The sequence below is a fragment of the Anser cygnoides genome, chromosome 15, assembly GCF_040182565.1.
Source record: "Anser cygnoides isolate HZ-2024a breed goose chromosome 15, Taihu_goose_T2T_genome, whole genome shotgun sequence".
Lineage (NCBI taxonomy): Eukaryota > Metazoa > Chordata > Aves > Anseriformes > Anatidae > Anser > Anser cygnoides.
This window is the reverse complement of record NC_089887.1, coordinates 4349953-4364313: the sequence shown is the minus strand read 5'-3', so window position 1 is coordinate 4364313 and position 14361 is coordinate 4349953. Positions and strand designations below refer to the sequence as shown.

At 42.6% G+C, this 14361-nt stretch overlaps 1 protein-coding gene across 6 annotated transcripts in view; it reads left to right on the top strand.

The window, feature by feature from the left end:
* The window catches only part of SDK1 (sidekick cell adhesion molecule 1), a 393312-nt gene that overhangs the window by 362742 nt on the left and 16209 nt on the right, over positions 1–14361 (top strand). For all 6 annotated transcript variants that reach the window (XM_048061197.2, XM_048061189.2, XM_048061203.2 and 3 more), the window contains 4 exons: positions 268–405; positions 3420–3581; positions 4387–4512; positions 12362–12526. In XM_048061197.2, the coding sequence (XP_047917154.2) occupies positions 268–405; positions 3420–3581; positions 4387–4512; positions 12362–12526 (591 nt within the window). The remainder of the gene's footprint in view (positions 1–267; positions 406–3419; positions 3582–4386; positions 4513–12361; positions 12527–14361) is intronic.

Here is a 14361-nt window from a genome sequence, read left to right as displayed (position 1 = left end):
AGTGTCCCTGTGAGAGTCTTTTCCTTCTTTGTCATGTCTCTTTGCTTGCTTTTGAGATCCAGTTTTGCAGTGGAGTGGGTGGTTTTCTTAGGACAGGCTGTGTTTATGGTTGATTATGGGAAATTTTGATCCAATTGGTAAATCCCACTCTTAGTTTGTTTCCTTTAGATTTAGGCTGGGGGAAAAAAAAAAAAAGGGTTCTATAATATATATGTATATCAGATTCACTATGCCTGCTGCAATTCAATATATTTGTAATCCTTTCAGCACCCAGTGCTCCCAGCTTCTTGGCATTCTCTGAAATCACTTCCACGACACTCAATGTGTCTTGGGGCGAGCCGACAGCAGCGAATGGAGTCCTGCAGGGTTATCGAGTAGTCTATGAGCCTTTGGCTCCCGTCCAGGGTAAGAAAGACCTAAAATCATACATATTCATAGGAAAATGACAGAAATGCACTGAAGCATCTTTTATCTCTCCCCAATTTCCTACTTGCTCTCTGCCATTTTCCAAGAGAGGCCAGGTGGCAGAGGGTAAGTAAAACAATTCTGCTTTTGCCAAAACTATTCAGCAAACTGTAATATTGTGGAATATAGCTTTTGTCTGTCCTCTTTCATTTTCTTGCACAAACTATATTCTGCATGATTTGAAAAGTCATTTTACTGCCATTGTTACCCAATGTGGGAGAAGAGGAAACTCAGCCTGAGAGTGCCTGATTGTCTCCCCGTGTTGCACTATAAAATTGCTGAGTGGGCTCCATCCCAGAATAGTCCTCAGGCTCATTTGTGTTTCTTATCACATCATGTGTCACTTCTGTTATCGCAAAGATTGCCTGGGCATCAAATGTGTTAGTCGTCACTGGTACCACTGCTACTTTTGACAGGGGAGAATAACTGTGATAGAGATTTAGTCGTGTCTGTTTACACAGAGTTTTCAGGCAGCATTTTTAACCCAGCACTAGATTTAAGCTACACCACATCAGTGTGGTGGCCACAAATGTTTCCTTCATTTGCCAGAACAGCAACAGAAAATAATTTGGCAATTTATCTGAAAACAAATGTAAATTAATTTCAAAGGTGAATTAGAAAAGATTGCAGTTTGGGGATGGTCTTATTAATATTTTTGTATTCCTGGTAGATTGCCAGTAGTTCAATAGGATGTCCAACTTTGGCAGTGTGACAGCAGGGAGAGTAATTTCAGCCATTGCCAATCCATTTTAAACTCTTTTCCAAAGAAATGAGGATATCAACCACTAGTATTTGCTGCTTCTGTAAGGAATAAAGATCTATATTGTCTGAATATCCATGTCTCGTGCACTGAGAAAATTATACTCAGGAATGAAAACATGAGAATAAAAGCACTTTCAGCCTTTATGGCTGGCAGATCCAAGCACAAAAAGCTAATGCGGAAAGCATTTCTAATTTTGACCAAGAAATGTGCACAGGGTATGCAGGAGGTTCAGGCTCTGTGGACATTTTCTGCCTCATATTCATTCTTACACAATGTTTAAGAATACATTTTTTTCCCTGAAAGTATGAAAGTGTCAGGTCATATTTTCTCTATATGCATTTGATTTAACCTCTTCAGAATCTTTGTTTTCTTTTCTTCTCCCCACCTCTGCCTGTGCTCTTTCTGATTCCAGATTGTCTCCTCTTCTCCTGTAGAAGATTTCTGGGGTGAGCAGGGAGGTTGTAGAGGGCTTTTCCTTCCTTTCTAAATTTTTGCCTACATTTATTCTCCAGTTTCTACCCATTTGCTCTTGTGCCAACATTTTTCTTTCATCAAACATTTATTCTCCTGCTGTGGTAAGCAATCCCTCCCTCAAAGCCATCATTTTGCTTAGAAAGATAGAAAAGCCGTGCTCATTTACTTAGGGGGCAAGGCAAAGCCAAACTCTCTGGAGCACATCTGCTGAATGTGCTGAATGTCACCAGGCAGCAGGGCTTGTGGGGCCACCACCTGCCAGCCCCCCTCATCCCGCAGGGTCCTCCCAGCCCCAGGTCTCGAGTTCCTCCATGCCTACACTGCAGTAAAACACCCGGAGCAGAACCTTTTCCTGCATCTTTTGACTTTTCTCCCATCTGTGGTTCTTGGCTGAGCCTCCTCACCATTGTGACACCTCCTGCTTTCTTGCTCATGAGCCACCAAGAAAAACCTGCACGTTTTGCAAAACTTTTGAACGGTGATCTGTCCTGTAGTGCAGTCTTCTCCCTGTTTGACCTTTTATTGTTTAAGCTTTACAGTGTTATGTTTTACACCATAATAGACAACAAAATTGCCCTGGAGCCTTTTTTAACAGTTCCTTCTTTTTTTTCAGAACGTTACTTTGAAATGACAAATGCTTCATGATTTGTCTCTGAGAAATGATATAGTACACCTAGGGAAGGAAGGAGCACTTTTACTGCTTCCTTGTTAACCGAGGAAAGATTCTCAGAATTATAAATTGTCTGGGAGAAAACTTTGAACAGAAATCACTTGGACATTATTCTTTATTTAACTGATAAAAACTGAAAGAGGCATCTTGATTTGCATAAAATAAGCATTCAGATTGAAACACTTCTTCATTCTGTATTTTTTCTGGAGAGAAAACTAGCAGACAGCTTTCTCAAGTGGGAAAAACATTTTTCCACTTCGTATCTTCTTGGTTTGAAATGTTACATACATCTAAAGGACCAAAAAATGTCAAAAGGACTCTGTTAATTCAAACATTTTTTGTTTTGTAAACTACTTCATGTATCAAATTATTTCTATTTACTTAGTTTTAGAAATTATCAGTAAAAACTATATTTTAATTCATTCATGCAAGAAAAATTCTTAAAGAGTGAGAAAGAGTGAAACACAAGTCATGACTTTAGCCTTGTTCAAATTAATAGTGCTTTGAATGCATCCCCTTTTGCAGTGGTATTTATACCCAGAAGTTACCTATGAGATATTTGTCCCTCATTCTGCATTCACTTGGTAATGGTGGAAGCCAGGACAGAACAAAGAACAAAGGAAAGAAACTGGCCCTTACGTCCTCCTCCAAGGCAGCATTGTAGGTTACTTGGCAAAGAAAGATCAGAGAAATGCTTGCATAGGAAGCAATCTGCAAAGCTGCAGTCCTCTTCGTTTACCTCTTCCTTTCTTCCCAGAGTAATTAGTGAAGTTGCGTGTAGTCTCTTGGTAATTTCCCAGTTGTGTTGTAAGGTTTTTTTTCTTGTCAGTACCCACTTATCAAGCTTAAACTCTAATTATACTTATCAGTGCTGAAAATTGGCTATTATCACTACTTAAACTCCTTCTAATTGTAAGAAATACTTTCTTAGCAAACAGTTAGATAATTTTACTTACCATCTAGATGTGAAAAGCTATTTTTTTTCTTTTTTTGTTTTTTTTTTCCACTGCAACCTTCTCTTATTTTTCATCTTTGTGGCTACTTCAGGGGTCAGTAAGGTGGTGACTGTGGACATAAAAGGGAACTGGCAACGCTGGCTGAAGGTCCGAGATCTCACCAAGGGCATGACCTATTTATTCAGAGTGCAAGCCCGAACCATTGCCTATGGACCTGAACTGCAAGCCAATGTCACAGCTGGGCCAGCAGAAGGTAAGTGGAACCATAAAAGCATGTCATGAGCTAGATAAGTTATGCAAACGCAGTGCAGCAGCAGGAAATAAAGCACTTGGGGCTTAACATGGATTTCTAAGCCAAGGAGAAGTTGAGTCACAGGAGCTCAGGGCGTGATTCAGTGGGTTTCACAACTACCCATGAAAAACACATTTCTTTTTTTTTTTTCTGAAATCTAAAAGACTGATGTGAATAAACAAAACAGTGTGAATAAATCATAGCACAAACTAGCCACCCAGGGAATTCAAAGCTACAGCCAGACAGCGTGGTTCATAATTCTGGTTGTAGTGCTACGCTTTGGAGTCAGAACTAGAATAATTCTGCCTAAACCAGCAGAGGTTCCTGGATGTAAAATCAGGAAGAATTTACAATTGTTTCCTCCTGACACTTTGGCTTGTGTGCAGGGAGATGTCTGCAAATATCCTGATATGCCAAGAGGAGGCTGAAGTTCAGCATTCTCTGCTTGATACAGTGTGTGTACCAAAACAGTTGGTTCTCCTATTTGATCAGTGATAACAGATAGTCTAACAAGGTAAAGTCCCTCCAATTATATCATTTTTTTTCTTAACAGACACACCTTTAAAACCTAGCCATTGGTGTTTGTAATTGGTGGGACTAGAACCAGTACAAAAATTAGCCCAGTAGCCTATTGAGCTGTTTTATATTGCACGTGCGTTGACCAATACTTCTGGATTATTTTTTTCCTTTATCACTAGAAGAAATGAAGAATACCACACTATGTCTCTGATACCACCCACACTTGCCATGTCATTTCATCCTTCAGGGTCTCCTGGCTCCCCTCAGGAAATTCTGGTGACAAAATCTGCTTCTGGGCTGACGCTACAATGGACTGAGGGAGATTCAGGAGAAAAACCCACAACCGGGTACATTATAGAGGCACGGCCCTCAGGTAAGCCATGGGAAATATGGACAGCTTGGTGTTTTGAGTTCCCTTCCTTTGGTCCACGCTGAAACCCATCCTCCAGTGGAGAGATTGTTTGTTGTCCTAATAAGCTGCTGGGATTTTGTGAGAGAAAGCCGTCACCGCCCAGTATTAAGCCTTTGCTAATTTATTACATGGTTTACCAGATTTTCTCCTGTTTAGGAATAGTCACAGAAAATTACCCTAAGAGCTCTAGTTTCCACTGTGCCACATCACTGGTAAATCATCCAACTGATGAACCAATAGAGTTAATAATTAAAACTCACTTAAATGCTTACAGCATCTCTCATGCACAAGGACCTTTAAATACTTGCAAACTGTGTTTTGAGGACCACAGATAGAGATCTATCCTTCAGCAGCAGAACTCAGCAGCTAATCACCATTAATAGCAGGGCCAGAACTGTAGCAGCATGCACACATGGCTTCCTCTGTTTGTTCTGCAGGGAGGGCATTAGTGGGTGAGAGGAGTCCCCTCATCACCGTGGGTTTTTTTGGTGCTTTCCCAGAGCTCCCGTGCTTCTGGCATTTACATTTTACTGAAGCTGCATTCTGTTTTTTCCCAAATATTTTCCCAGTTGGAAAAGATCATATTAAATTTAGGCGTGTTCTCCAGCTTGTTTGCAGCCTCTCCTAGTTTGGTACCCCTTGCATATTTATTAAGCACACACTTTCTGGTAGCCAAGTCATTAACAAAAACAGTGAATGCTGCCAGACCCCTGTTTAATCTCACTTGATAAATTCCCTCCACTCTGACAGGGAATGCTGATAACCGTTCTCCAAGTACAGTTTTCAGCCGCTGATGCATCTACCAGATACTTGTTTCGTGTAGGCCGTGTTTGAATGTCATGATGTCAAAAGCTTTGCTGAAGTCAGGATAGATGATGTCTGTTCTTTCTCCTCTATTGACAAGGTCTGCTACCCTGTCACAGGAGGAAATTAGACATGATTTATACTTGACATATCCATGTTGGCTGCTTGTTCTTTCCTTTTTTTTACTTCCAGGTGCCTACACATTGCTTGATTATATATTGATTAAGTGAATGCTTATCTGTTTGACTATATAAAGGATCCTAACTGTTTCTTGGATGTGTCTTAAATGTAAGGTTGTATTTAAACCCAACAATATTAATTGCATTTAACCAGACCAGTAACAAAATCATTCTGGTCATCACTGAAGCTACAAATTTGCAAAATCATAGTTGCCTTTGATAGAACTTGCTCTGCAGTGACCCTAACATTTCTTCCTAATTTCTGTCATTTAACGTTATTTCTTTCAAAACAAATTGAAGGAACATGTGTGCATTTTCAAAGCACTGGAGTTTCCCAGAGTGTTCAAGAGATTTTTTGAATTAGAGGCATGACACTCAATGTTTCCATTTGCCTTACATCAGCTTATTGGCTCAGTCTTTATTTCTTTGTATGCAGAAAATACCCTCTCTTATTTAAACTGCACTGTTTACAGGTAAAAGTTAACAGGTGAAGTTAAACCAGAATCCTTCACTGAGGCTTGCTTACCAGCTTACATTTCCCCAAACAGGGTTTTTAGAGTAAATTTATTTTAGAGTGAAACCTGTACCGCATGTACAGATGGTTTGCAAGCTGGAAATTCAACTTGTGAGTTGCAGCACTGCAAACTGATCAGATGTTTTTGGGGTTGTCTCACCTTTGGATGTGCACCAACACTTTACAGTTCATGGTTAACGATGTAGGATTTGTGGTCCACTCTTTTTGAGTAGAAAGAAAATAGTCCTTCCAAAGCAGGTCTGAGCTGCATTAACCCTGGGTCATTCCAGCTGGCCCTACTCCACTGATCTTGGAAACACACAGAAGAGGTCTTATTCTCCTGCTCTTGCAACCTGACTGTTGAGGCATTTAATTCCTCCTCAGATTATTTTAATCCTATTCATGCTGCTGTACCAAATGAACTAGCCATTTGTATGCTGGATTCTCACCCTTAGTTCTGGTTGCAGCTGTAGAAAGCGTGAAATGTGATCCAAGAGAGGAGACGAACTAATTGGAGCGCTTGCTTATTTCACGCAAGTGTCGGCTTCCTTTCAGTACTGCTTTTCTTCCTCATCTCTGCATGGAGGAGTTTGAAATCTGAATTATGAGCTTAACAAAGACAGAGAACTAATTCCTCCTGTCAGGTCTGGCCATTCAGAGACGTTTCTGTTTTAATATAATTCTAAGAATTTGCTTCTACATGTTGATTTATATGGGTAGTAGAGCATGGTTTGGAGCAACCTTTATTTTTAAGTACTTGTTGTCCAAGAGAAGAGCAGTTGACTTGTGCCCTTCACATAAAATCAAGGAAGGAGAAGATATTCATCCTTCTGAGATCAAAAAAGGGGCATTGAACAGACAGATGAAAAGCTTTAGCTTGTTGCCAATATTCAAATGCAATACCACTACCTTAGTATTTCACATCTCAAGTGTCATCTATTATAGGCCTCATTACCCCAAACGTTAAATGCTGTATCATCTCATTTTCCCTGCTGTAGCTCCCTGCCAAGGCTCTTCCATCAGAGTAAGAGGGTGGCTTTCTGTCATAAATGGCAAACCCCTACCCCCTTTTGTCACTTCCCTTTGAATTTTTCAGTGCCCTGCTGTGTTTCACAGGGCTCTAGCCATCCTGCTGGGTTTAGTAGTGATGGCAGCAGGCAGCTGAGATTGTTCATTTGATCTCCCCGTTTCTCCCTCGGATTTATGGAAGGTGACCAGACTGACTACCTCTTGTGCATTTTGAATATACTCAGACACCAGCATGGAGCAGGCAAACCAATATTTTTTCCAGAGTGATCTGTGCTAGAGGAAGACAGTACAGAAACAGAACTGTTTTTCTTTTCCTTCAACTCCTCTGTCCCTGGAGAAATGGATTCCAGTTTAGCTTCTTGTGCATTACAAGAAATGCAATTAAGCAGCCTCTGTCGCTGCCATAGTAAGCGCTCCCCAGACATCGACTAGGCTGGCTAAGAAGTGGGTATTAGATCATGTCCTTTGTTTCGATGTGCAGAGCAAAAGACAGAAATGGCACATCAATAAGGTTCCCAGCACTGCCGGTGGGAGTGGAGAAGGTGGGTCTGCCCCTCTTTTCGCCTCTGTGTGTCATCTCCAAGGCTCCTCTCTCTGTACTGTGCTTTAATGGCAGGCGTGCGGCCTGTAAAGCGTTGAGCAGGCCCACTCAGGCTTTCCTTCCCGATTATCCCCTACCTGCAAAGCAGGTGTTTCTGCACAGTGTCCCAGGGACCCCCTCTGCCAGGAGGACACGTGCATGTGTAGGCCTTCACACACGTATTGGCCTGCTACAGTCGTCTCGAGCTGTGGGGCAGCTGAGCAGATGCTCAGTCAGTCTGTTTTACAGCTTGTGGCATCTCGGGAAAGCCTCCGACCCAGGATGAGACTGCAGAGGTTTCCTCTTGTGCTTCCTCTCTCCCCACCATGTGTTTTGGGTTTTGTTTGTTTGCTTTTCCCAAGTAGGGAATGACTTCGGGCCAGTGGGAGCTAATTGCAGCTTAATATGTTTCCAATAATAATAATTCTAGCGCTCTGGCTGGCATGAATAGGCTGGTTAGGCCTCAGATCAGCTACAAATCATGTGCTCAGGATGTAGACAAGTCAGAATAGTGTTTTCTTTTGTTCCCTCAGCTGATCAGTTCCATGAGGGCGGCAGACGTTTTGGGGAAGAACTTGTCTATTTGGAGTGAGGATTGTCCTTCCCATAAATGCTGGTTTTCGCTTCTCACACCCCAAGGGCAGATCTCACTTCAGTTTTCTTTCTGGTGTCTTGAGTAATGTTTTCATGTTTTCTTCCTTTTCTATTTATTTTTAAACAAATGAGGGAGTGCAGTGTCAAACATGGACTCAAACCAGCAAAAGTCAGTAAATTCAAAGTGAAGGGTGCAGCTGCATTGCCGGCATCTGCCATGGGGCCTTTGGTTCGCTTCTGCTTGCAAACAACATGCTGAGGCTGACAGTTTGTCAGCCTTCACTTCCCATTCTTGTCCTTTCATTAGTTTGCATGATAATCCAGCCCTTTGCCTCTGACAAATGCATCCCCATTTTAATTTTGCCCTCTGTAGGAGGAATGCTACTCGCATTCAGCTGGTCCTTAACTCTCAGCTGCTTCTCCCCTCATAAACCACCTAATGCGTAATTAGGAGAAAGTTTTACAACACAGCCCTCCTCTTTCTCCAAGGGGGAAGGCTGGCATTTAAGACCCAAATAACTGACAGCTTTCCATCTGCCCGGCTGCAGCCATTTGTTAGTGGCTGGAGTTAGCAGAGCCAGGAGCCCTCGTTACTTCCTGACAGTTTTATTTGGACCCTGATTAATTGCTTGTGAAAACAGGCAGGCCTGTAGGTGCCGTGCCTGGGCTACACCTCGCCAGGGTGGTGAGTTGCCTGCACAGGAGGATGTCCAGGGCAAACTGGGCTCATGGTGGTTTTGACTTCTCTTGTAATTTAGGTTTTCTCCCCATGCATTGTTAAGAGGCTGAGAGCCCACTGAAAGGCCATGTGAAATACAGAAGGGGACAGATGTTACTGCTTGCAAAGGCTTCTGCTCCAACACAAGTGCAGTGCCAGCTGTGCTGCGTGGCACAGGACATGAACCAGGAGCTGACTGGGGCTGGCTGAGCCTTGTACCTCCTTGCAGGGGTCCAGCATCGCAAACTTGGCTTATCTTGGTGGTTTCCTTGAGTTAATACTCAGTTGATATCCCAACCATGGCATGCACATCCTTCCTCCCTAAACTGAGTGGAAAATGATGTGTACGGTATACTAATGATTTTCTACTGAACTTAAAGGCCAATCTTTGCTATCACAGGTGACCTTCTAATGAATTCTATCTCAGCTGAACTTCTAACATTTAGAGCAAACCTATTTTTAAGGGATGGGGGAAGAGATGTGGTGAATGAATTCACAAGTCTTTGTTCAATATTTAATTACAGAGCTCAGTACTGAAATAAAATGCTTTTTTGGTTTGGATATATCTGACTGCAATCTCTGTCTACAAAGAGAGGCCTGAATATTCCAGATGGAGATGAGATAAACTGAAGCTCTGTAATTAAAAACCTTATTGGCCAGAGCTGGGGAAGCTGCAGACTACCCTGTGCATGGCATTTGCTTGATGTCAGCAATGGGGGAGACATAAGGATGTCCCTTTCTTCCCAGGCTGCCACCCTGAAGCATGTCTAATCACTGCAACTGCAACAGCATCTCTCTGGGTTCCCAAAGATCACACACTGGGTCCCATCTTGGCCAAGCCCTCTCTTCTAGCCCCAGAAAAAATACCTCAGGTGGGCCAGAAAATATATGGCCACTAGCTGGAGCACCTCTGAGTCCCCATGAGGCAGGAATCCCCCTGACGAAACATCCACCAGCAGCCGTCCTTGTCTCACACCGTCACCACCATAGCCAAGGGGGCAGAGAGGTAGAAATGTCACACTAACTTCTCAAGGGTAGTTTTACCAAGTTATTGCAAGCTTTACCAAGTGGTTAAATTTACACTTCCTTGGTCTGTTGGATATTCTGCACTGTGCACCCTGATAGGTTTGAGAAAATGAGCAAGAAAGTGTGTGTGTACAGTTGTGTTTGTTGCAATGAGCGTTGAACATTCATTTCTACTGTTGCCTCTTCTTCCCCCATTTAAGCGTCTTTCAATGCAAACAAATTGCTTTTCAGACAATTCACAATGGGCTCAAATTCTCTTATTGCTGTTTACAAATGTGTTTATGAAAGCTCAGGCAATTCTAGCAATTATGGCAATATTTTATAGTCTGAGATGCTTCTTCTTAGTATTGGTGGTTGCAACAATCCAACTTGGAAAATGCATCCCTCACTCCACCCTTTTCGGAGAAACTAAATCCCCAGCCCCCTTTTTACTACATTGTACGTTTATGCGGTAGAAATAATCTAGCCATCTATTGCCCTGTAAAAGGGAAGTCAATATTTTATCTCTTGTTTTATAGCCATTGTAATATCCAACTAATACATAACAATGGTACATTATGATAACTTCATTATACTCTGATCATGCTGGTGAATAATGTATTGGTCTGAATTTTAAGCATGACAGAAAAATTACCTATTTTATTGTTCTTCGGTATTTCTCAATGTAGCTGGAACAATAACATTTCAGCTTGCTTTTTGCATCCACTGAGACTGCCAAACCTCATGATCAGAAAAGATGTAGTTTGGGGGCTGTTAGTCAATGTGTGTGTTGCTAGACGTGCAGCACGTTACAAATTACAGAGCCAATATTTACTGATGCCAAAGTTAAAACATTCACATGGAAATGCACCTGCAGTGTTAATCAATCCATCTTTGCTTTTGTTCCCTGTTGCACAGAAGTAGGCGGAGGGCCAAATTTTGCTCTGTTACACCAGCACAGTTTCAGAATTGCTGCAGTGACTTCAATTAGTTTACATGCAGGTAAATGCAAAGCAAATGAGAACAGACTCTGGCCTTCACTGCCGCAGCAGCAGAAGTCGCTAAGGGTAGTGCTGCCGGCTCTGGCTTTATTGTTACCTTGATAACACCTCAAGCTACAGAAGTCATGTTGATGCTTGAGTCTCACAGTGCAGAGGGCTTTCTTTCAAAGCAGGTGGCTCCTGCGCTGCAGTAGTATCTGTGCAGAGGTTATCACTGTACTTCTATTGCTGTGGGACATACAGAGAAAAATAAGCATTGCTTGAACAGCTTTGATAACTAAAAGTAGAAGCCTGATCAGGTCAGATCCTTAAGAGCTGTGCTGGCTTAGGCTAGCCGATAGTTTGGCACCTTGTGTACACAGCCATTTTGTCGGTGGAAGTGCTGGGCACCAGTTGTTATAGAAAAGCAGTCCGTTTAGATTAATGTTTGATTCCTGCACTCAAAATTATTGACTGGCATCTTTAATTATAGTTGGTTTTCTTCTTACTGGTAACAGCATCCATCTTGTTGAAAATTCTTTCCATTGAAGTCAAGTGAATATAAGATTACGCATATGGATCAGAGACCGGAACGGTGCCTCGTCAGGATGCACATCAGGATAAATGTCAGTATGGCTGTTGAGAATTGAGATTACCCTACTGAAACACTCTCATCAGTTATGCAGAAGGCATTGTGTTTCCAGCAACTTTTAGAGCTTTATAATACAAACAAAAACTCGTTCCTGCTTAAAAATGCATGGCACAGAAGTGCAGTGCCTGCTGCCTCTCTCTGTGGGCTGTGCCATGCTGCAGTCCAGCCCATGCAAAAGGATGTCTCTATATTGATATTGTGAAGCAAGCAGCACGCCAGTGGCACCAGTCCACCAGGCACCAGTTCATGCAAGGCCACGGTGCTTCCTGCCAAGACCCAAATCTGACATTTGTTTGCAAACCTAACCTATGCACTGGGATAGTGAAGTCAGTTTTGCAATGTAAAAAGCAGGCAAAACCCGTGCAGTTAGGACTCATTAAAGTACCAGGTTGCTGTGGGCTTAGTTGCTCTGTCAACTAACAGGCATGCAGATGCAGCGACCATACCTGGTCAGGAGGGACCCAGATGGCTGGCAGCTGCTCTAGCCAGCTTAGGTCACCATGGGTGCTGCTGCAGATTTTAGCGGAGCACTCTTCCATCTGGGCTGTTGTAAGACCCCCGTCACGAGTAAATCCTTTTACAGATGGGGTCTTGCAGGGCAATCTGACATTTGTGTGTATCACTGAGCAGCCTTCGGGTAAGCATGTCCACTGCCTGTGGTTAAAGCACACAATTAATGACAATTATTTTCCATGAGCAGAAGGAAGTGCCAAGTCACACAGTTAATGCTGTTCCTTTCCTTGCTGCTTTTCCAGATGAAGGACTGTGGGACATGTTTGTGAAGGACATCCCTCGCAGCGCAACCTCCTACACAGTCAGCCTGGACAGACTCAAACAGGGTGTGACCTATGAATTTCGGGTGGTGGCTGTCAATGAAATTGGCTATGGAGAACCAAGCGCTCCCTCTGTGGCAGTATCAGGTAATCAAGCTTTTTGTTACCTTTTCCAATGGAATTTCTTACTGGGAGCGGAGGAGAAAAAAACAAAGTTTCTCTTGTTACAATAAATCATCAAGACCAGCTTGTTTTCACTTATTTTAAGACAAAAGCAGTGTTATTACAGTATACTTTACTCTCAAGGGAAAAAATAGTCATGTGCCATTTTTAAGCTTGACAACCTTCTCAGGAAGTTTGTGAGTGTTTACATATAAGATTTCTTGCCTAAGACTAATTTACAAAGTCTACGATGTGTTTGCTTTTTCTTCTTCCTCCTCTCCTCGTATGTTGTTTTGTTTACTCTCCTTTCTTCTCTGTTCCCAAGGTTCTGTGATAAGCAATTTCTGTGTTATTTTGTATTTAGCGCTCAAGAATGTAGAAGTATAGTTTCCCGAAATTATTCATGATATCCTCTGTGCTGGTAATTCCAGCATATTGTGATACCTCCAGTCTCCCTTCATCACAACAGCTTGTTGGTGGTGCTCACGGACTCTCCCACCCACCTGCTCTGTTGTGGTTATTCCCAGTAAACAGGGCTATGGCCCAAGTATGCTTCCAGAGTCCCTTTGAACAAACCAGCATTGTGATTTTTTGAAGGAGCTTCCATACCTTGAAAAGCAAATTCCACTCAGCTTTGCCATGTTTGGACAGCTCGAGTTCAATGGCTTCTTGTGAAGTGGGAAGCTCGCCCTTGTAAAAGTTTTTCTCAGTTCTCCTGTTACCCTTGCAGAGAGGGTTGTACTCCAGATTGCTTTTGAGCAACAGGTCTCATCCTTGCTGTGTCAGCAAAGACAGACGAGGAATAAAAGAACCTGATAAAACGTCTTTGTGATTCAAAGTTCTGGAGAGTCCCGAGAACCTGGCAATGATCCAGTCTCTGGAGTGGCTTTTATCTCTGCTTCTCGAGTGAAAAGCATAAACACCACTCAGCGATTACCCAGCAGGCTGGAGTAGCAAATGCTGCTATCGCCATCACGGCTGCATTTGTCCTTACACAATTAACCACTTAACCTGTGAGAGCTGTCTATGGATTTCAGTGTGAGTGCTACCCTTCCTTTTCTCCTTCAGGACAAGGGCATAGACACCCTACTTCAAACACCAAGAGTCAGTGTTTTTCCTATCTGTGGTTTCACAGAGGCTGTAACACAATGTAAAGGGTCAGTAATCATGTCAGTCTTTCCTTTCCCGGAAGACATTATTCCCTTGAAGCCAGGCATGCAGCTCCTTCTGATGCTTTTTATAAATAAACCGCTTGTTTGTAAGTTCTCCGCTTGAACAGAACTATTTAATTCACCTCCTTTTGATGCTTCAGTGTTCATCTCAAATTGCTGCATGAAAGTAAGAGGTTTCCATTGAGATTCACAGTTGTAAAAGTATACAGCATTTTAGGCTGACCACTTCAGCTAGCACAGGGAGGTATAAATTGCACTGAATCTGCTCAGCCCAGCATGGCTTGTGCAGTTTGCCTTTAGGTCTTTGTTGGCCTGGACTGGCCTCCTAGAAAAGAAAGATAGTGGCTACTTTTCACTGCTACAGAACACCCAGTGATCTGGAACAAATTTAAGCCCATATCGTAGGGCTTACAACAGACGTTTTTAGATCCAGGGTCCAGGACAGTGAGGGGAAAAAGAGTGCCTGGGTTCAGTGATAATGAGGATTTTGGTTGAAGCTGGTCTCCTGGCATCACCCACTCTTACTGGGTGTTCTCCTACCTTACAGACTACAGGGAAATAATATACAACTGCTGATTTGTGCTACAGTGGCAGCACTTTTTCTCAGAGCTGAGGGATGCTGACAAAGAGAATATCACTGAAAAAAAA